Raw genomic sequence first — 21,744 nt, forward strand, 5'->3', positions numbered from 1 at the left:
AAAGATATGCATCTGTACAGGATTCTTTACCCAACTTCTTCTTTTGGGACTTTGAGAAGTCCATAGAGGTCAGATGTGAGAATGTACTGCCTTTGCTGTCGACATGGATAGAGACCTGCTCCCTGGTTGTCTGCATGTCTCTGCTCAGTGTCCTGCCAGTATTCCCCAACTAATCATACACAGAAACAGAACTGGGTAAAATTTTAGGTTATTGTATCTCTTCTGGGATTACTTGATATGGTGTCCTGCCAGTACTCCCCAACTAATCATACACAGAAACAGAACTGGGTGAAATTTTAGGTTATTTTATCTCTTCTGGGATTACTTGATGTGAGAAAGGTGGGCATTAAAACACATTATTTAATAAACTTCTGATCTTTAGTCTGGACTGTGAATGAATGAGGTACAAGGCAATCAGACAAGAAAAGGTAATAAAAGGCATGTAGGTTAGAAAGGAAGAAATAAAGCTATCTCTATTTGTGAACCACACAATTTTCTATGTAGATAGTCACAAGCAATCTACAAAACAGCAATTAGAGCTGACAACTGACTTGAGCAAGTCATCCAGATGCAAGAATTCCATTGAAACTTCAGTTAAAGCTAATAAGTGCAGGATCGGTATGCTGAAAACTACAAAATGCTGATTTTAAAGATCAAAGAACTGAGTATATTAAAAGACATACAATGTTCATGGATTGGAAGACATAGTACAGTGAACATGTCACTCCTCCCCAAAATGATCTATAGATTTGACACATTCCATTCAAAATCTCAGCAGAATCTTTCAAGATACAGACAAGCTGGTTCTAAAATTTCTGTGGAGACGTTAAGGAGCCAGAATAGCCAAAACAATTTAGAAAATAACAAGGAGGAGGACTGGCACTACCTGGTTTTGGGGCATCCCTTCAAGCTGTGGTCCTCAAGGCAGTGTGGTATTGGTAGACACACAGGACAGATAGAGAATCCAGAAATAGACCCCGAAAATATATCCCATGGGTTTTGACAAAGGCATGAAGGCAATTCAGTGGAGAAATTCAGTCTTTTCAACAAGTGGTGTTGGAGCAGTTGGACATACACAAGCAAGAAAAGGAACCTTCCCAACACTTTGGGTGGATCACCTGAGGTCAGGAATTGCAGACCAGCCTGGTCAACATGGTGAAACCCCGTCTCTACCAAAAATAAAAAAAACAGCTGGGCGTGGTGGCACCTGCCTGTAATCCCAGCTACTCAGGAGGCTGAGGCACAAGAATCACTTGAACCGGTGAGGTGGAGGTTGCAATGAGCCAATACTATGCCACTGCACTTCAGCCTGAGTGACAGAGAGACACCCTGTCTCAAAAAAGAAAAGAAAAGGAAAGGAAAGAAGAGAGGAGAGGAGAGGAAGAAGGAAGGGAGAACCTCATTCTGTACCTTACGTGGGCCAAAAAAATTACATCCAATGGATCATAGACTAAATGTAAAGGTATAAAACTTCTATAAGTAAACAAACAAGAAAAATGATCTTGGTATAGGCAAAGAGTTCTTAGATACACCAAAAGCATGATCAGTAACAGAAAACATTGATAAATTAGATTTCATCAAAATTGAAAGCTTTACTCTGTGAAAGATATTATGGAGAGATCAGAAGAAAACATTTGCAAATCTTATATCTGACAAAAGATTTATGTCTGGAATATGTAAAGAACTCTCAATACTGAACAATAAGAAAACAAACAGCCCAAACAAAAACTGGCAAAGAAAAGACTTGTATAGACATTTTACTGAGGACACACAGATGGCAAATAAGCATCTAAAAAGATTCTCATCATTATTGCTCACTTCAGAAATATGGTGAGATCCACTACATATCCATTTAAATGGCTAAAATAAAAAATAACAGTCCCACTCTAGCAAGGAGCCAGCGCAGCTGGAACGGCTGCTAGTGCGAGTGGGAAGTGGTCCAGCCACTCTGAGAAACAGTTTGGCAGTTTCACAGAAAGCTAAATGTCCACTCAGCAGTCCCACTCCCAGATATTTGCCTCGGAGAAATGAAAGCTTGTGTTCACATAGAGTCTGTACGTGAATGTTTGTAGCAGCTTTACTTATCATCAAGTGGACCTGGAAACAGCACAGCTGTCCCTCCAGTGGGTGAATGGATCAACCAGCTGGACCATCCATGCTGTGGAGTGTAACTCAGGAATCGGAAGGAATGGTGATAGGTGCAGCAGCTTGCATGACTCTCGGGTTCATCACGCCAAGTGGAATAGCTGATCTCAGAAGGTCACGTACTGTATAAGGCCATTTCTTTGTCATTCTAGACAAGGCCATACTGTAGGGAAGGAGAACAGATGAGTGGTTGCCACACATTAAGGTGAGAGTAGCATCTGCCTCTGCAGAGCAATAGCAGCTGTCACATCTTTGGGGCACTGGAATTGTGCTGTGTCGTTAGTGGCAATGGTTACAGAATCTGTGCATGTATTAAAACACAGAGAACTGTACACACATATGCACACACGAGTAAATTTTATTATTTGTAAATTTAAATTAAAAAGTATATCTAGGCTGGGTACAGTGGTTCACGCCTGTACTCCCAGCACTTTGGGAGGCCGAAGTGGGTGGATCACGAGGTCCAGCAGTTCAAGACCAGCCTGGCCAAGATGGTGAAACTCTGTCTCCACTAAAAATACAAAAGTTAACCGGGCACGGTGGCAGCCACCTGTAATCCCAGCTACTCGGGAGGCGGAGGCAGGAGCATCTCTTGAACTCAGAGGGAGGTTGCAGTGGGCGGAGATCACACCACTGCACTCCAGCCTGGGTGACAGAGTGAGACTCTGTCTCAAAAAAAAAAAAAAAAAAAAAAAGTATATCTTACATATCTACTGTGCTTTCCAAATGGAGATATTTGGGCACTGGTAGGACCAGGCTAGTGTCTTGGTTTCAGAACTAGGTTTCCTTTCCTTCTGTGTGCTGAAGTTTACAGGCTCCCGTACCTTCAACTGCTCCCTCTGTCCCTGTACTTCTGTTAGCACTGAAGCTTCATCCCAGCTCTTCTATCTTAAAAAAAATGAAAATAATTTAAAACCTCAACTTTCCCTAAATTGATCTTTGCCCTCTGTGCTACCTTTTTTCCCCTTGTTCATGGCAAAAGGTCACAAATGTGTGTCTGTATTGCCCTTGCCTTACTGATGATGTTGCTATTTGTGAATAGTATCAACTCTTGGGAGACTGCGAAGGCCTAGATGGCCTATGACTTCAGGTGTAATATCTGTTTGTGTGATTACAAGGTAACCATGAGGGCTGTCAGGTATAATATATCACACATATATAAATCACACAGATATTTATATTGTATTGATGTTCATAGGTTGCTCCTGACTTGCACCCTCAAAAACTTTAGAAACAAGCTGAGTCACTTTCTCTGTTTATCTCAGTCTTCAAGAAGACAAAGATGACTGCTGCTTTTTGCATGGCCCCCTCCTTTAACTTTTAAATAAATTCAATAGTATAAACATAAGAAATTTGAGAGAGGATAGTTGCCACCACCATTTACAAAGCCATTCTATATAATGTTTAAAGTTTAGCACCCAATTTAATATTTATCTATGTCTTGTATATAACTTCAGATATAAACTTCACAGTTCCAATTTCTTTTAGGGTCAAGATTTGAAGTATCCATATCATATATTATATACACTGACTGTGTACAAGGAATGTCTCTTTCTCTCTCTGGCACTCTCGCTGTCTCTCGTCCTCCTCCTTCTACCCCTGTCTCTAATGCAATTGGGGGATTCTTAAAATATTCTCTTTGGCTAGCAGTATAAACTTGCCTCCAAGAAAAACATTACTGAGCATGTTTTTACTTCAGGGTTTGTGTGGTATTCTCTGGAAATTTCTTGTAAAGGAGAATTGTAGCAGTTCTTCAGAATTAGATGGTTGTATGTGGCCCAGCTAGTCATATCAGAAACTGTGACGATTTTATAACAAAATTCAGTTTGAATTTTGACTTAATGTTTTTGAGAAGTTTATTGGCAATTTTTCCATGTTTACAGCAGTTCACACCTCCAGTGTTAGCTCTACTGTTTTCAGGAAAGAGAATAATTTATGTTTTTCCTCCTTCGTGACCGAATTGTCTGGCAGATACATGGAAATAGAAAACCATGCCAGGAGTTGCCGAGCTTCCTATTTATGGGAGACAGGAAGTAACACAACAGAAAAATAAAGAAATTAATTTGACCAAAGTGTCCCTTTAGACTCGCATTGTTTTGTTATGTGTTGTTCAAGCGTAGTACAATTTGAACCTTTAAATACTCTTTATCCCACTCTCACTTAATTTGGTGTTTCCTGAATTTTCCTGTGACTTACCCACAATTCTGCTTTCCCTCGAAGCCCTTTTGTGAATGCTAAAATACAAGCGGAGTGTCCTATGATCCAGTCTTCCCCTTTTCCAGCTACCACTCCGCGTCACTCTGTCCAGCACAGTGAGGAATAACTCAGCCTGGATTCAGATTTTAAGATTTTGGTCCTGAGCAGCTTGTGAAAAGGATCTGATAATAGAGATTTAAAGCTAATTCACTTATAAATACAAGTGTAGGGCTTAAAAGCTAAATCAGCTTTATAACAAAATGTCAAGGCCGCTAACTATCAACAAATAATCTAGTGTTTTCTTTATCAAAAATGATGTCATCATGACTATTTTCTTGAGATAATGTGATCCACACTGAACTTAGTAAGCAGTGAGTCAGATGAGACATGTTTTTATCAGTGGTGAGCATAGAATCAATGAACTGTTAGAAGGACACAAGCAGTTCACTCAGTTCATGCCTCTCATTTTACATTAAAGGAATGCTGAGCCCCTCTTCTAAGATTATAACTCATGGTAGAACCAGAAGTGGAATCTCGGCTTTTCACTGGTGTTAGTGATGAACTAACACCACCCTGCATTCCCAAGTCTATTCAAAAGGGATCATCTTGAAAAACCATTCTCTTTTTAACCTTAAGATGGCAGATTAACTTCATAACTCATGTTAAGAATAATTTTCAGCCACATTGTACTTGGTGTGTCACACTGACGCTGAGTTTCTGAGGGTTCCCTTCAGTTCTCTCTAGCAGACATTTATTGCTCGCACTTGCAAACTAACTAGGATCTCAGGCCTGGGTCTCTGAACTTTCACGATTTGATTTCAAAGTCTTTTTTATCCTGCTACAGATTATACCGTGGTAAAGGACTTTATACTTCACAGAGTGTTTTCCCATGCACTGTCTCACTGGATCCTGACAGAACATTTTTGCAGCCAAGAAGGATGCTGCAAATAAACAGTGAGTTTAGTGATGGAGACTCTGGGCAAAAATAGTTTGTCTGACTTGAATGTGGATCTTAGAAACACATCTCTGTCACGGCATTGTTTTAAGGCAGTGACTATGAACAGCTATCTCCGGGACACCTAATTTGTACATTTTCCTTATTAAAATAATGGATTCTGGTTTTGCCCAGGCATAGACACAGAATCTGTCTGCTCCTTTCACTTGAGGTGGTTCCTGAACAGTGCTGGAGCTCGTTCTTTGCAGAGGCTCCTGAAGGCTGTGTCAGCATGGCCACTGGCCACTCTGGGAGCATGGGGAGCAGGCGCTGCGGTCTAGGTCCTCCATCGCCCTGTCTGTTGCTCCTGGCAAGACCCCAAGGTGCGCATTTCCCACCAGGACCGTAATCTCCTGATTGAGGACAGATACCAAAAAGTGATTCATCTGGAAAATTGAGGGCTTTGGTGCTGCCCTCCAGGAGGACATTTGAAAAGATGTGGACAAGCCTGTGAGTGCTAAGAATGACGAATGTTGGAGTTTGAAAGAGTCAAAGTGATTTTTTTAGTGGGAGAAGACTGTGGAGTCACCCTGCGATGCAACCACAGACATGATTAGGAATAAAGTTTGATCACCGTTTTCAAATTTTTACATTAATATTTTTTCTTTAATTTTCTAAAGGTGCTAGACGGAATCTATGTAGTGCACCTGGCACAGAAAAGCCAGCGCACGGGTCCTAAGGCTGCACCTTTGCAAGAAAGAGAAATACCTGAGGCACCAGGAGTGAGGAGGACAGGTGTTGGAGAAGGCTGTAGGGCCCCAGTATGGCTGTGTAGATCAAAGCGTGGGAGGCAGAAGCCATCAGACTATTTTAACTACAGAGTGGCTCTGGCCTCTCAGCAAAGAATGGATTGCAGGGAGGTAAGAACAGGGTGGGCAGCAGGAGGCAGCTAGGATCATCGAGGTGAGAAATGACTGCAGCTGTGTCTAGAGGAGGGGTTGATAGGTGGGGAGGAGAGAGCAGGTCGGCGTGCTTCCTAGGGAGATCTAGTGGAATCTATAATGTGAGGTGTGTGGGAATGGAGAAGTCAAGAAGACTCCCACCTAAATTTTTTCCTGGGGCAACTAACTATAGATAATGGTGCCATTTGCTGAGTTAGGGAATTCTAGGGGGAGAAAATTGTGTGCAGGGTTTGGGGTACAACAAAAAATTGATGTAGGCATATTGAGTCTGAGATTCCTAGTAGACATTCAAATAGAGATATCACATATCAGATTATATATATATGTACATGTGTTCAGAGGAAAGGTTATTCCCTCCAGCCATGGTAACTGGAAGGGAGTGTAGAATGAAGAAAACAGTGAGTTTAGGTTTGACCTCAGGGCTGTGCTGCCATGCAGAAGTCAGGGAGAAGGGGGAGGCAAGGGGACCCGGGAACGGCTAGCTAGCAACCTGGGGGAGACACCAGGGGAATGTGGCGTCAGTCAGAAGGGGGACTGTTCCAGGAAGGAAGGATGCTCAGCTGTGCTGAGTGCTGCTGGAAGGTGAATAGAGGAGACAGAAGCCACTGTTCAATTTCATCAGGTGGATGTTGTCAGAGACCTTGAAAAAAGCAGGCTGAATCCAATGATTAAGAGAGTTGAAGAGTCAATGGTACATAAAGCAGTGGAAGCACTAGGGTTATGTGTAATGGTGCCATTTGCTGAGTTAGGGATTATTATCAGACGTATTGCTCATACGTTATTCCTAGACGTACTGCTGCTGCTACATCAGAGAAATTGGTTCGCAGCAAATAGGACACTATAAAGTGTGACTCGAGCCCTCTAGTATTGCCAACGGCAACACAGATCATCGTCCTGGTGCTTGGCAATGTGGTTGCATTATGGTGAGTTGAGTGTGGCCTTGGGAAGCATTTGAATCTGTTGGCTGAGTTATCAGGGAAAAAAAATTTAAAAAGTAAACTAAGATTATGTATATTAATGAAAAAGTTGCTGTATTTGGCAAATCCTTTAAATGGATAAGGCTAACAAGTCGAGAGGGTACTTGTTGCCACCCATCCTTTTCCAAATCACACCGTTTGTCTTTACTTTTCTGTTAACTTGGATCAACCGTGAAGTAACACAGGTCTTCACTGTAGACCTCAGTTCCCCGCGTTTGCTTTACGACTGAGACCTCTAGGACCTCAACTTGGTCCATGCTGAACTGCAGCACAAATTCCAAGCTTTGGCCATACCTAAAGGTGCACTTTAACCTTTGCAGTGTTCTGCCAGGCATCTGAATTTTCACTTCAATCAAGCAGTTCTCGCTGTATTAAATAATAGCACAGAATATGTTAACTTCAGGTCTTCATTGGAAAATTTAACCATGGTTTGATTTTATCTGTAACTTCAAAAACTGTCTTCAGCTGTCCATCATTTAGATATCATTTAGATGTCCCTCAGGGACTTTGGGGGTATTGTTAACCATCTCTTCTTTCAAGGCTTCTAAACTCTATCCCCAAGTTAAAATAGATTTCCAAGGAACGTCATACTTCTGTTACAGTCTCTGTGTAAGGATCCTCTGTGAATTTGGTTTTAGGCACAATGTTAGCTTCTGAAGATAGCTGATGTAAGAAATACTGGATTTTAGAAAACTGTTGTACTTTTTCTCAAAGCTATAACTGACAACATTGTACATTTTGCTGCCTGATACTTCTGATGTATGATCCACCTAATGCATTTCTCCTAAAATTCATTTCCAATGAATTGAATAGGAATTCCAAATGAAATGAATTTCATAGGAAAATTTAGTACAGAAAATTTGTTAGACTGTCCTTAACCAGAGAATAAGTATTATGTAATGCAGTTTTCTCAGCTAAAGTAACAGCTTGCCATAGGTTCATAATAGATCTGTTTTTTAGTTCTTTTTCATGGGTTCTTGTTTCTGAAAGCTTGTCTGCCACAATATTAAAGTTCTGCCTAATAATTTAACAAGCATTGTATGCATTAATAATATATTAATAATTAGTAATGTTATTAAAATTAATATTAAATACTTTATATTAAAATTTTAGAATATTAAAATTTAAAATTTTAAAATTTTAAATTAAATATTTTATATTAAATCATTAAATAAATTAATAATTAACAATATTTAATAAAAAATTATTGATATTTCATTATCCAATTATTGATTGGCTTAAGTAATTAATTGATTAATTGATAATGATTATTGTTAAATTATTGTACTCTTGGGTAATACAGAGACTGCGTACTTAGCTTTGCCCTGTAAATACCATTGTCTGCTTCCTGGCTAGTGGCTCTAGGGAGGCTATGGCAGAGTCAAGTGCTTTTGTCCTTAGCGTGGCCCCACTCTTCTTCTGTAGGCTGCCCATGATTTTTTGCTGTGCCACGTATGTATTAGTCTGTTCTCACACCGCCATAAAGAAATACCCGAGCCTGAGTAATTTATGGAGAAAAGAGGTTTCATTGGCTCACGCTTCTGCAGGCTGAAGCATAGTAGCTTCCAGGGAGGCCTCAGGAAAGTTTCAATCATGGCAGAAAGCAAAGCCGGGAAGTGGCCCCATCTTCCGTGGGCGGAGCAACAGGAAAGGGCGTGGGGGTTTTACACACTTTTAAACAACCAGATCTCTTGAGAACTCATTTCACTATGCAGTGCTAAGGTGGGATGGGGCTGAACCATTCGTGAGAACTCTGCCCCCAGGATCCAGTCACCTCCCACCGGGCCCCACCTTCAACACTGGTGATTACAATTCAACCTGCGATTTGGATGGGGACACAAATTCAAACTCTGTCAACATACGCCGCCTCTCCAATGAATGTTATGCAATTTCCTTCTTTTTTTTTTTTTTTGAGACGAAGTCTTACTCTGTCGCCCAGGCTGGAGGGCAGTGGTGTGATCTCAGCTCACTGCAACCTCTGCCTCCTGGGTTCTAGTGATTCTCCCGCCTCAGCCTCTTGAGTAGCTGGGAGTAGCTGGGATTACAGGTGCACGCCGCCCTGCCTGGCTAATGTTTTGTATTTTAGTAAAGGTGGGGTTTCACCATGTTGCCCAGACTGGAATCGAACTCCTGAGCTCAGGCAATCCCCCCGCCTCTTCCTTGTGAGCCACCACGCCTGGCCCTGCAATTTCTTTTGACTTTAGTTTTGCTGGGTAACAGCAAAATAAGAAAGAATATACACACACTACTATTATTCACCATCTTTTTTCTTTTTATGTATTTCTAATATTCTGTGTATACAGTTTATTGTAGTAGATCATTTATTTCAAGTGTTAAATTGTAAACAGTAGTTTTGACAGTATTTTAGAGACAGCCATACTCTCCCTGGCACAAGGAAGAATGTTTTAAAAATGTAAGTGTCCTCTTTAGTGGACACTGGTTGGTTATCAATGGCCAATCCTTCGAGGGCATAGCCCCAGGACCTAGGATCGGACATGGAACTCAGTCCTTACTTACTGAATGAATAAATGAGTAGATGGATGACCTTTTTTTAAAAAAAAAAATCTCAGAATTTCTTCTCACTCCTGATGAGTTAAAAATATTACATAAAAATTATGCATCAGCCTAAATTGCAAATTACCCATGTAGTTAATGTGTTTCTTGTTAAAATTCATTCATATAAGATGACCTGATGTTCATTTAGGAAAAACAACTTTGTAATTCAAACTCACAGAAAGATTAACAAAAAATAGTGATCACTCTTAGTAGCCATAATATTTGGTTTATTGTCTGTGTTGGTAATAATTTCTGCTGTGTTTTCATACAGTGAAGTGATGTTTCTGCTATTTATTTTAGTTACATTGGAATTTGTTATATTTATTTCTTTGTTTTCCTTTTGATAAGACAAGTACGCACTTAGTTATTTATAAAGATGTTTGGACTTCACATGTGAGTACAGTGGTGACATGCTGGGTCGCCCTGGTCATTGCTTAGCTGTATTTATAAAGTGGATATTACTGAGCAGTTAAGTCTTAACATCTGAGAATCACCCATTTTCATTTGTGGAAACTGGAAAGGATTAGGTAGAGTGCAAGCAGAATAAATTGAACTTAAATGTCTGTGTCCAACTGAGTTGAGCTTTTTCGTAAGAATATTCAAGCCTAGGTCAGCATGCAGCTTGTTTTCCCTCTCACCACCTGGAATTCAGTCTCTGTCAGTCAATGTCTTTTAAAAGGGAAACGTGTTCTTAACCACATACTTTTAGTACTTTATTACTTATCTTCCCTTTCTTGGTTAAATAGGCTGTGTTAGATATTTAGCTTCCTGCCCCTTTCTTTATGAGACAGCTAGAGCAGTGCTTTTTACACCTTACTAACGTGTGGATCACCTGGGGGATCTTACTGAAGTACAGATCCTGGTTCAGTGGTCTGGGTCTACTCAGGCTTGAGGTGAGGTCCACGCTGCTGGTCCTGTGACCCAGCATTGGGTCCCCAGGATGCAAAATACGACAGTGCTTGGAAAGGGTAAAAAAAAAAAAAAGAAAAAGAAAAAAATAAGAAAAAACTTTTTTTGAGATGGAGTCTCACTCTGTTGCCCAGGCTGGAGTACAGTGGCATGATCTTGGCTCACTGCAACCTCTGTCTCCTGGGTTCAAGCAATTCTTGTGCCTCAGCCTGTTGAGTAGCTGGGATTACAGGTGCATGCCACCACACCTGGCTAATTTTTGTTTTTTGTAGAGACAGGGTTTCACCATGTTGGCCAGGCTGGTCTCAAATTCCTGACCTCAAGTGATCCACCCATCTTGGCCTCCCAAAGTACTAGGATTAGAGGCATGAGCCACTGCACCCGGCCAGAAATGGTGAATTTTGAATTTGAATTCAGCTCTTCTTCAATTCATAGCCCACCTTCGTTCTAGCATCTACTTCCAAAGATAGCCTAGAGAATATTTTTTATCTTCTATAGCTGTAAACCTTGATATGGGCATTCTCTGACCGCTACATGTTTTGAAAAGATTAATGGATAAGGCAGTGGATTTTACTGCTAACCCTGCTACACTGTAGCTGTGTAACCTTGGGTAAGGCAGTTTCTTTTTTTTCTCTCTTTTTTTTTTTTCTTTTTGAGATGGAGTCTTGCTCTGTCGCCCAGGCTGGAGTGCAGTGGTGCGATCTCAGCTTACTGCAAGCTCCACTTCCCAGGTTCATGCCATTCTCCTGCCTCAGGCTCCCAAGTAGCTGGGACTACAGGCACCCACCACCACGTCTGGCTAATTTTTTGTAGTTTTTAGTAGAGACAGGGTTTCACCGTGGTCTCGATCTCCTGACCTCGTGATCCACCCACCTTGGCCTCCCAAAGTGCTGGGATTACAGGCGTGAGCCACCGTGCCTGGCCAAGGCGGTTTCTTTATCTGTAAAAGAATGGAAAGATTACCTAAATAAAGTACTCAGTATACACTCAATAAATATTAAATACTGTTATTATTTAACAAGCATTTTTGACACCGATCACTAGCCCTCATTAAAAGCGTAACTTGGATGAACCTTGAATCACACTGAGTGAAAAGAGCGAGACACAGAAGGCACATGTTGTATAATTCCTTTCATACAATATATCCAAAATAGGTAAAGCCATAGAATAGAAAACGAGGTAGAAGTTACCAGGGATGGAGGGGAGAGAGGGATGGGGAGTGATTACTTAACAGGTACGGGATGTTTTTCTGGGGTGATGAAAGCGTTTTGAAACTAGAAAGAGGTGCTGGTTGCACAGCATCATGATACAAAATGCCACTGAGTTGCATACTTTAAAATCGTTAATGGTATATTATGCCAATTTCACCTCACTTAAAAAAGTCGTCATATGTGGGAAATTGCTTTGTTAAGGCACGACTACAACTACTAAATAGGTTTGTATTTTTAAAAGAACTTTATGGAATTATAGGAAGCATTTCTTGATGCTATGAGATGTGTTGGAAATACAGAAGAATAGCTTATTTTGGAACAGATATTATTGCCTTGAAATTTTGCCAGTTCAAGCTGGTCTCTTCAGAAGACTAGACCTTCTTTATTTTCTGACTTGAAAATGCTTGGGACATAAGTACCCTATTATTTTGTTGTTAAAAATTGTACCGTTGACATCCCCAATTTTTTCTCCTGAAGTTCAGTATAACCTAGAAATAACTTCATTGCTATACTATTTCATTGACTACATGGGTACTTTTGTAGTTAATAATGATACATAATGTCTTCATGTGGCAGAAACATTAACCTGCCCCTTGTCATAAATCTGTAAAAAGATAGACATTGGTTTAAACCCAGTTGTTGAATTCTGTGCTTTTAACCAGTACATTACACTGTTTAGTTGGGGAAGAATCACAAATATTCTTCTTCTTTCTTTAGAAAAATCCAAAACAGCATACAAACTAGCAAACTCTCATAAATGTTGTTTGAGAAAACCAATTACCCTAACAACTAAGACAAAGGATCTATAAAATCTGATGAGAAAAATCTTTGTAATTTGATTTTTATAATTTTGTTAGCTTAAATTAGTAACAAATTAATAATTATTACTTTTGTTATTCTTATAATAAATAATGTAGATAATAAAAAAATCTTATAATAAATAACCTTCCATAAACACCTACAGCCACACTTTTTACCACAGTCAGTGGAGTGAGAGGTGGATGGAGGAGACAGTGGCAGAAACACCCCAATCACTTTCAATGATTAAAGTAAAGATATGTCTAACTTTACTCCTGAAGTATCATCCAGTAAAGTGGAATGTAAAACATACTTTTGAACTGTTTGAAATCAGCTACATTCCTATGGCTTACATCTGTGGGACAAGTTTCTAACTATCAGATTTGATTTTTAATTAATCAAGTGGCATTTTATACCAGCAGTCCCCAACCTTTTTGGCACCATGAACCAGTTTTGTGAAAGACAATTTTTTCAGGGACTGGGGGATTGAGAGGGTGAGGGAGGAATGGTTTCGGAATGATTCAAGCACATTACACTTATTGTGCATTTTATTTCTATTATTATTACATTGTAATATATAATGAAATAAGTATACAACTCACCGTCATGTAAAATCAGTGGGAGTCCTGAGCTTGTTTTCTGCAATTAGACAGTCCCATTGGGAGGTGACGAGAGACAGTGACAGATCATCAGGCTTTAGATTCTCATAAGGAGCATGCAACCTAGATCCCTCGCATGCACAGTTCACAACAGGGCTCACGCTCCTATGAGAATCTAATGCCACTGCTGATCTGACAGGAGGTGGAGCTCATATCAGGAGGTAGAGCTCAGATCAGCAATGGGAAGTAGCTGTAAATACAGATGAAGCTTCCTTCAGTGGCTTACCCGCCACTCACCTCCTGCTGTGTGGCCTGGTTCCTAATAGTCCACAAACTGGTGGTACCAGGACCTCTGTTTTACACAACGTGGAGTCTTTTGTATGCAAAATAATATTGTTGACTTTTGCCACACGGAAGCCCCCCTCGCCCCCCTCCCCCCGCCTTTTTCCTTTCCAGTTACATTCCCACAGGTATTCTTAGTACCACAACTGCAGCTGAATTTCACAGTATGGTGGGTGGTAAGCTCTGGTGGGCGGTATGCTTGGATAAGGCTGGCTATTTAGAAATGTGGAATAAATTTACTGTTATGATTAACAGTAATGTTGCCTATCAAAAATTGTGAATGTTAATAAATGTTTTCAACACAATCATTAATGCTTTCCAGTGAATTAAACCAGCTTCATGTTACAGTTGTATTTTTCATACCAGTAGGGAGTCATTATTAAATGGGGTCATGTTTTCAAGCCCAACTTAAAATCCCTCTTACAGATTGCCTTCCCGCCCCCCCAAGTTTTCTCTCATCACTTAGACATTGCAATAATTGCTTGTTGTTTTCCCTCTTTAAATTTTTTTTTTTGAGAAGTCAAAAATTGAATACCTTGTTCAGTGTTTTTGCTTATGAAATACTTTGTGAATAAATTTGGTTTTGGCTGAAGAAAATTTCTTAGGCAGTTAAGAAAAATACTAGTAAGCTAATGAATGAATAAAAATTAATTTGATTGATCCTAATTGGAAATGTAACATTTACCCATATTTAGCAGTAATCCTTTTGATCACTCAGAAATTTGTAATTCTTTGAGAAATAAGAAGTTGAGAGGGCTGGGTGCAGTGGCTCATGCCTGTAATCCTAACACATTGAGAGGCCGAGGCAGGGCTGACCAATACTGTGAAACTCCATCTCTACTAAAAAAAAAAAAGAAAAAAATTAACCAGGCATGGTGATATGCGCCTGTAGTCTCAGCTACACAGGAGGCTGAGGCAGGAGAATTGCTTGAACCAGGAAGACGGAGGCTGCAGTGAGCCAAGATTGCACCACTGTACTCCAGCCTGGGGGACAGAGGAAGACTCTGTCTCAAAAGAAAAGAAAAAGAAATAGGAAGTTGAAAAGAGCTTAGGGAAGCACTGCAACCACTGACCAGCACCAGTACTCCATCATAGTATATGCTTTTCAGTTATAGGAACTGTAATTTAAACTGTGGACTTTGGGTGATAATAATGTGTCAACATGGGATGACTGGGTACAACACATGTAGCACTCCAGTGGGAGACATTGAAATGCTTGTGTCAGGGCAGGAGGTGTATGGGAGCTCTCTGTACTTTCCTCTTAACTTTGCTATGAAGCTAAAGTGGCTTCGAAAATATAAATACAGAAAAAAGCTTGTGCTTTCTATAGATTAATTTGAACATAGACACATTAACATAATAGATACATTGATGTGAACATAGGTACATTACGTTGAACACTTTAGGTTTTTATGATATCCTATACCACAGTAAACTGAAGAAGTCTGCCTCACAAAGTTGTTCAAAGAACTCTAATGCTCTCACTGCTCCTTCCCTGCCTTGAACAGGAGGGTCTTATCCAGTGCAATAAGGTGGGAAATAAAGTGTGCATACAAATCAGACAGGAAGAAATAAAGCAGTTTCTATTCACAGATGTAGTTACTAGTTACATTCATCAGCAAGGTTTGGGTTTTATGAATGATAATATTACAATGTAAAAAACACTATTTTCATTATGTAATGTGTTACCTACAAGATGCTGAATTCCTGATGCAGCAGATGCTGAATTCACTCTGCCCTTCTTATGAGAAATATGTTGGGCCAATCTTTTGTTTTTAAGTTTGCGTACAGCCTTACCTGTGCTCTTTCAAAGTAGATTTTCGCTATTTTGAACACTCTACTAAGGTAAAGATGTGTTTGGCCGATGAAACTACTGGAGCAAAATGTTTACACTGTATTTCTGATTTGATGATTTTAATACAACTGAATTTGTGTTTTCTCCTATCTCTATACAATATTAATTCCTGGGATGCCTATGTAAATTAATTAATTTACTGACCAGAACTCTACTTTAGCCTCTTATGGTTTTATTTTCTTAACATTTAGAAAGGGCTAAATTCAGAGGACATAAATTTTCTCCATGAGGTTGTTTAAATTCGGTTGACATTTTAATGTGGATTATATTTGAACTTGAATGCCACACGCATTTTTAAGGCTGGTTCCTGGCTTCTGTCACTGGTACATTGTATTTCTCACTGTACTATACTTCTATGTTGCCTCTTGTCTGAAATGAACCTGATTTTTACCTTTTATTTTCTGGGTTAATTTTATGAGTTTGTGGGGAGCCTCACATATTGTTATTATATCTCCTTAAATAACATGCATTGAGGCTGAGGTTGGCAGATCAATTGAGGCCAGAAGTTCGAGACCAGCTTGGCCAACATGGGGAAACCTGATCTCTACTACAAATACAAAACAAATTACCCAGGTGTGGTGCTGGGTGCCTGTAGTCCCAGCTACTTGAAAGGCTGAGGCAGGAGAATCGCTTGAACCTGGGAGGTGGAGGTTGCAGTGATCCGAGATTGCACCACTGCACTACAGCCTGGATGACAGAGTGAGAGTCTGTCTCAAAAAACAAACAAACAAACAAACAAACAGGAATTATATAATCCAGCTTTATTATTTTAGCTCTAAACTTCTGGTTTATAGAGACAGATTTTCAGGGATTTTGGTCCTGGAGTAGAGACGGCTGCAGAACCTCAGATATTACTGAATTAAAAAGGAAAAGATTGTACTGATCATTTAAAAGTGTGGGGATTCAAATACTAAGAGTATAATGATGATGATAATGATGATGATGAAAGCTTGTTTATGGGACATTTTACTCTTCCAAAGTCTGGGAAGGAATTTCAAAGGTATTCCGGGGGACTTCTGAAAATATTAGCCAATGTTACAAACCAAGTCGCAAGCCAAAGGGATTGCTTTGGAATGTAGGCTTGTGATCCATCTTCTGTTAATTCACTGTTTTAATTAATAAAATCTGGAATATTTATAGAGGACTGTTTATAAAACTTCACAAATTAGAAACTTGGAATTAAAAATATATATATAATATTTCATTGTGTAAAAACAGGATGATATTTAAATATTCGGCCTCATGAGAATAATGACTCAGCTTTCTTGTTTTGAGACTTTTTCTTAACCAAGTTTTTATTAATAGTCATAACATTCATGCAACATGAAGATTCTGAAGGGACTTTATTGTTTGAGAACACATCTATTTCAGATCTGCAGACTGTATCGCTGCTGAATTTTTTGTTTTGTTTTTGCTGTGTCTTCAAAGTGACTCTTGGTTTATTGCCTACTAAGCCTAATAAATGTATAATAAATCTGCTTATTGTATCACTTGCAGGTGCTGTGGTCTTTAGAATCGGGTCACTGGATTTCTGAGGAGCCATTCGAACTGTCTAATCACTTCCCTGCAGCTCCTGTAAGTCAAATATTGTTTTATGATGGTAAATGCAATTTGGTGTTCTCAAGAAATTATTATAAACGTAAGGGTAGAATTAAGTTTTTATCAAGTCAAGCACAATTATGCCCATAATTAAAAAGACATTCACAGAACTTAACATCTTTTATCAATTTATTTGTGAGAACAAACGTGAGAACGTGAGACCATCCTGCCAAAAGTAGTCAGGAATGCAGTCCAAAGAAAATTTAATGATTAAAGTCCTCAGAATTGAGAAAAACAAAATTGAAAAAAGACTGAATTCTTGGGCAAGTAGTCTTATACCTTGTTTAATGTTTTTACTGTTAATAGAGGCAGAACTGATAGGTATAAAAATTATGGCTTGCTGGTGCTGTGATAGCAGTCTTTATATTTTTATGACTTTCCTAAATTTCACTTCAACTTTCAAATGCTTTATGAAAAAGTTCTGGGTTCTAATTTTTTTTAAGATGAAGTAATAATTAAGTGGGTAATTTAAGGTTTGGTTGGATACAGAATTGTGCGGAAGTTGCCTTTCATGTTCAAAAATGTTAACTTGTTTGTGACAGTTTATTCATTCAAAAGATTAATATCTGAAAGATAACTGGTGATTTTTATCTGCCACCCGTATTGTTATTTAGCTGTTTGAGTAGGCCGTATGGCTAAAACATAAAAAGGAGTTGAACTGTGCTCCCTGATCACTGTAGTTATCTAGGTTGATCTAGGTTGTTGGGTTGTTTGTTTTCATTTTTAAGATTACTGTTTGATTTCCTTTCAGCTTTATAAATGTTTTCTTAAGGAGAGAAAAGTTCCTCTCAGCAAAACTGTTTGTTTGAAATACTGTGTAAGGAACTGAAGTGTAAAGTAAAAACACAAATTCCCCCCCTTCTTGGTCATAAGAGATTATATATGATGCCCAATGACATAATGAGATTTGTCCTTGAATTTTGTTTCACCTGCCTACATGGAAAATTGATATAAATTGTGTTGTTGCCAGTTTTTCCTGCATTATCATTTCCCTGCCTAAGTATACATCACTGTTGCCATTGAGATATCATAGAAACTTGTTGTTGTCTTTTGAGGCTGTGAAATTTTCTTATTTTCCGTTGTTTTTCAACTTGATACAAGGCCATGATACCGTTGTTGAATTCATAAAACCTTCTTAAATATAAAGTAGATACAGTTCTAAGGTAGGGAGGTTCTTGACTCAGTTAAATAGTTGTTGGAAAAGTGGACCTTGGTGGAAATAAAACAGAGCCTTGACTTTGCCAGAGTCCATCACTGACTCAAAATATGTAGCAACACCTATGTGTTCTAAAACTACGTCAAGGGAGCGGGGAGAAGTTGGCGTAAAATAAATTAGATTTTAAAATGGAATAAAGAAGAAATAATGGTAGAATACTTTAAGGTAAAGACAGACATATAGTAGATGCTAGTTGTAGACTGGACTCTGAACTTCCTTGCAAATGACTCAGAAAAGAATATATGAGAGATTGCCTTTAAATTATAAAGCTTTACACAAATGTTCATTAGTATTAATTGTACTATGAAAATTTCAAAAGGAGTTAAAACTCTAGGAGTTTATGGTTTTGTAGTCCTGAGTATAAAGCTGTGTTCTCAAATTTTCTTTTCTTTTCTTTTTTTTTTTTTGGAGATACAGTCTTGCTCCATCACCCAGGCTGGAGTGCAGGAGTGCAGTGGCGTGATCTTGGCTCACTGCAGGCTCTGCCTCCTGGGTTCAAGCAATCCTCCCTGTCCCAGCCTCCCGAGTAGCTGGGATTACAGGCGCCCACCACCACGCCTGGCTAGTTTTTGTATTATTTAATAGAGACGGGGTTTCACCATGTTGGCCAGGCTGGTCTTGAACTCCTGACCTCAGGTGACCTGCCTACCTCAGCCTCCCAATGTACTGGGATTACAGGTGTGAGCCACTGCGCCCGGACCTGTGTTCTCAAATTTTCTGTAAATATTTAAATATATTATGAACATCAGATTTTGTTTTTGCACTTTGAAACACTTTTTTTTTTTCAGTTTGCTGATTGACATAAAAAAATCTTACTAGTGTCAATTATTTTTTTCCTTAAGTAAATTTAAGGGTGAATCTTGAGACGTATAGCTTTGTCAATTTCTTAAATAGAAGGCTTTTCTCAATTACAAATTAAATTGTAACCTAGTTCTATAAAAATATATCTTACTAGAAAAGAAAACAGACCTCTGTTTTAGAATAGTAAGAAGATAGTAAAGTTTCTTTGTCATAGAATGAAATGTATAATTTTCCTCATTATTAAAATCAAAGGTTTCCTTATCACAAGGCACAATTAGTTCTTTCAGAAACAAATTATAAAATTGTAAATATTATCATAAAAGTTAAACATAGGCATATCCCCTAATAAGTTATATTTAATTACTAAAAATACCTTCATATTTAACCATCAGGCAGAAAAAAATAGTACAATCTGCATATAAACTAAAATGGCACATGTTTCTATTGATAATTTCAGAGATCCTGGAAGTTTCCACCATATAAACTTGAAATACGTATTTGAGCATTAACTTAAAACTAAGCTGTCAACATAAATGTAAATATGCTGTTTCTGAAATAAAAATTTAAAGCACCTAAGAGATGGAGTAAAAATGCACTGTTTTTCCAAATATTAAACTTCTAGTAACCCCTTCTCAGAATATCCCTGAATATGTCTTTTTATGGCTTAGAGATTTTTTTTCTTCCTTTTAATTGTGATAGTGATGGTGAATTCAGGACATATGGGTATTTACACAGTGTGTAAACAGTGCTCAGAAGAATGCAGTTCCAAGATGATCTGTATTGTATAACATAAGTGTTCTGTTTTCCAGTTATTTACTGATAAACTTGCACATAACATTCTTCGTTGTGACAGCAGAGTCTGTAAATTGTCAATCTGATTCTCAGCCTCGGGTTCATCTTTACATAGGTGTTCTGTCTAATCACAATTACAGATGTTTAGGGTCTTGCTTTGGTCTGTTAAGTGATGCAAGTTTAAGTGACAAAGTTTACAGGCTGTAGTCTGGAGCACGTGGGTCCCGTCAGCACTGAGCACACGCCCTCTGTGGTGGAAGAGGACACAGTGCGCAGCCGTGACTTTCAGTGCATTGGGTTGAAGTCTTTGAAAATAGTTCGAGACAGTCTTATTCCGGTGGACTCGGGTGTTTAGAAATCTGCTGGTCGGATCATCATGGTTGTGGCCTTGAGCGAGTAGCCTGAGCCTTTCCAGTAGTACCACTTAATGCCGTTGAACTTATTTGTGTTCTGCCTTTGTGGATAGTACATTCCGTTCAAGTTGGAAGGACCACATGCATCAAACCACCAGCCTGTGAAAGTAAAACACAGAAGGAATTAGGAACTAGGTGATGCCAGCTCCCACAACGAAGACAGCAATACTCAGCTAAGCCAGGAGGCACGTTGCAGGCATGTGGAGTAGGCACGTGCAGGTGATTGTGAGTATAGGATGTGCACTGGCAGAGGGATGGTTTTCCAGCTGTACGCCCATGACATCACAGTTTTATTACTGCAAATGCTTTGACAAGCGTTCTTCCACCTTTTCCCTTACGTTGTGTGGAGAAGCCTGAATTCTCCACAGTCCTATTTGGTAAGCCCACAGTGTGTACACACTTACAGCGGGGATAAGCAAACATCTGAGGCACAATTGGAAAACTCTCCTTCGACCAGGATTACTTACCAGTCCCAGCAACATGGTGGGCTGGACTCGCTCAGGCTCCCCTTGCTCTATTAAAGGATTTTTTTAATTGAACTTTAACCCAAAATATTAAGTACTCAGTGGAGCTACATAAAAAGGAAGTCTCTATGTTTCAGAGACAAAGAGGAAATTTAAAGTGAGAGTGTGCGCTCACTCAGCTAGAGCCAGGGCAGGAGAGGTGCCCAGCACGCAGGCTGTGGGAGTGAAGCCCCATCTACACCTTAATTTCCGGGCTTGGCCAAAAACAGGAGCATGCTGGGGTTTGTGAGAGAAAGAAGCACAGTAGTCCCCTCTTATCTGCTGTTTTTGCTTTCTGCACTTTCAAATACCTGAAGTCAGCTGCGGCTCTAAATATTTAATGGAAAATTCTAGAAATAATCTATAAGCAGGGGCTGGGCGCGGTGACTCACGCCTGTAATCCCAGCACTTTGGGAGGCTGAGGTGGGTCACAAGATAAGGAGATCCAGACCATCCTGGCTAACACGGTGAAACACCGACTCTACTAAAAATACAAAAAAATGAGCCGGGCGTGGTGGCGGCGCCTGTTGTCCCAGCTACTCGGGAGACTGAGGCAGGAGAATGGCGGGAACCCGGGAGGCGGAGCTTGCAGTGAGCCGAGATCGCGCCACTGCACTCCAGCCTGGGCGACAGAAATAATCTATAAGCCTTAAATTGCATGCTGTTCTGAGTAACAGGATGAAATCTCCTACTGTCCCCTTCTTCCCTCCTAGAACGTGAATGATCTCCTCTGTCCCATGGATCCACGCTGTATCACAGTGCTTATGTTCAAGTAACCCTTATTTGACTTAATAATGGCCCCAAAAGTACAAGAGTGATGATGCTGGCAATTCAGATATGCCAAAGAGAAGCTGTAAAGTGCGTCCTTTCAGTGAAAAAAGGTGAAAGTTCCTGACTTAATAAGGAGAGAACAAAATCGTACACTAAGGGTGCTAA

General features: G+C 39.5%; 2 protein-coding genes across 4 annotated transcripts in view; one reads left to right on the forward strand and one right to left on the reverse strand.

Moving 5' to 3' along the window:
* MCPH1 (microcephalin 1) overlaps nucleotides 1–21,744 on the forward strand; it is a 244,832-nt gene that overhangs the window by 78,197 nt on the left and 144,891 nt on the right. The window contains exon 12 of the mRNA XM_011961508.1: nucleotides 16,982–17,059. Coding sequence (XP_011816898.1) covers nucleotides 16,982–17,059 — 78 coding nt within the window. The remainder of the gene's footprint in view (nucleotides 1–16,981; nucleotides 17,060–21,744) is intronic.
* Nucleotides 19,439–21,744, reverse strand: part of ANGPT2 (angiopoietin 2) — a 63,777-nt gene continuing 61,471 nt past the window's right edge. For all 3 annotated transcript variants that reach the window (XM_011961499.1, XM_011961498.1, XM_011961497.1), the window contains one exon: nucleotides 19,439–20,404. In XM_011961499.1, coding sequence (XP_011816889.1) covers nucleotides 20,244–20,404 — 161 coding nt within the window. In that variant the 3' untranslated portion in view covers nucleotides 19,439–20,243. The remainder of the gene's footprint in view (nucleotides 20,405–21,744) is intronic.

Source organism: Colobus angolensis, unplaced genomic scaffold (genome assembly GCF_000951035.1).
Source record: "Colobus angolensis palliatus isolate OR3802 unplaced genomic scaffold, Cang.pa_1.0 Scaffold559, whole genome shotgun sequence".
In the NCBI taxonomy this organism is placed as follows: Eukaryota; Metazoa; Chordata; class Mammalia; order Primates; family Cercopithecidae; genus Colobus; species Colobus angolensis.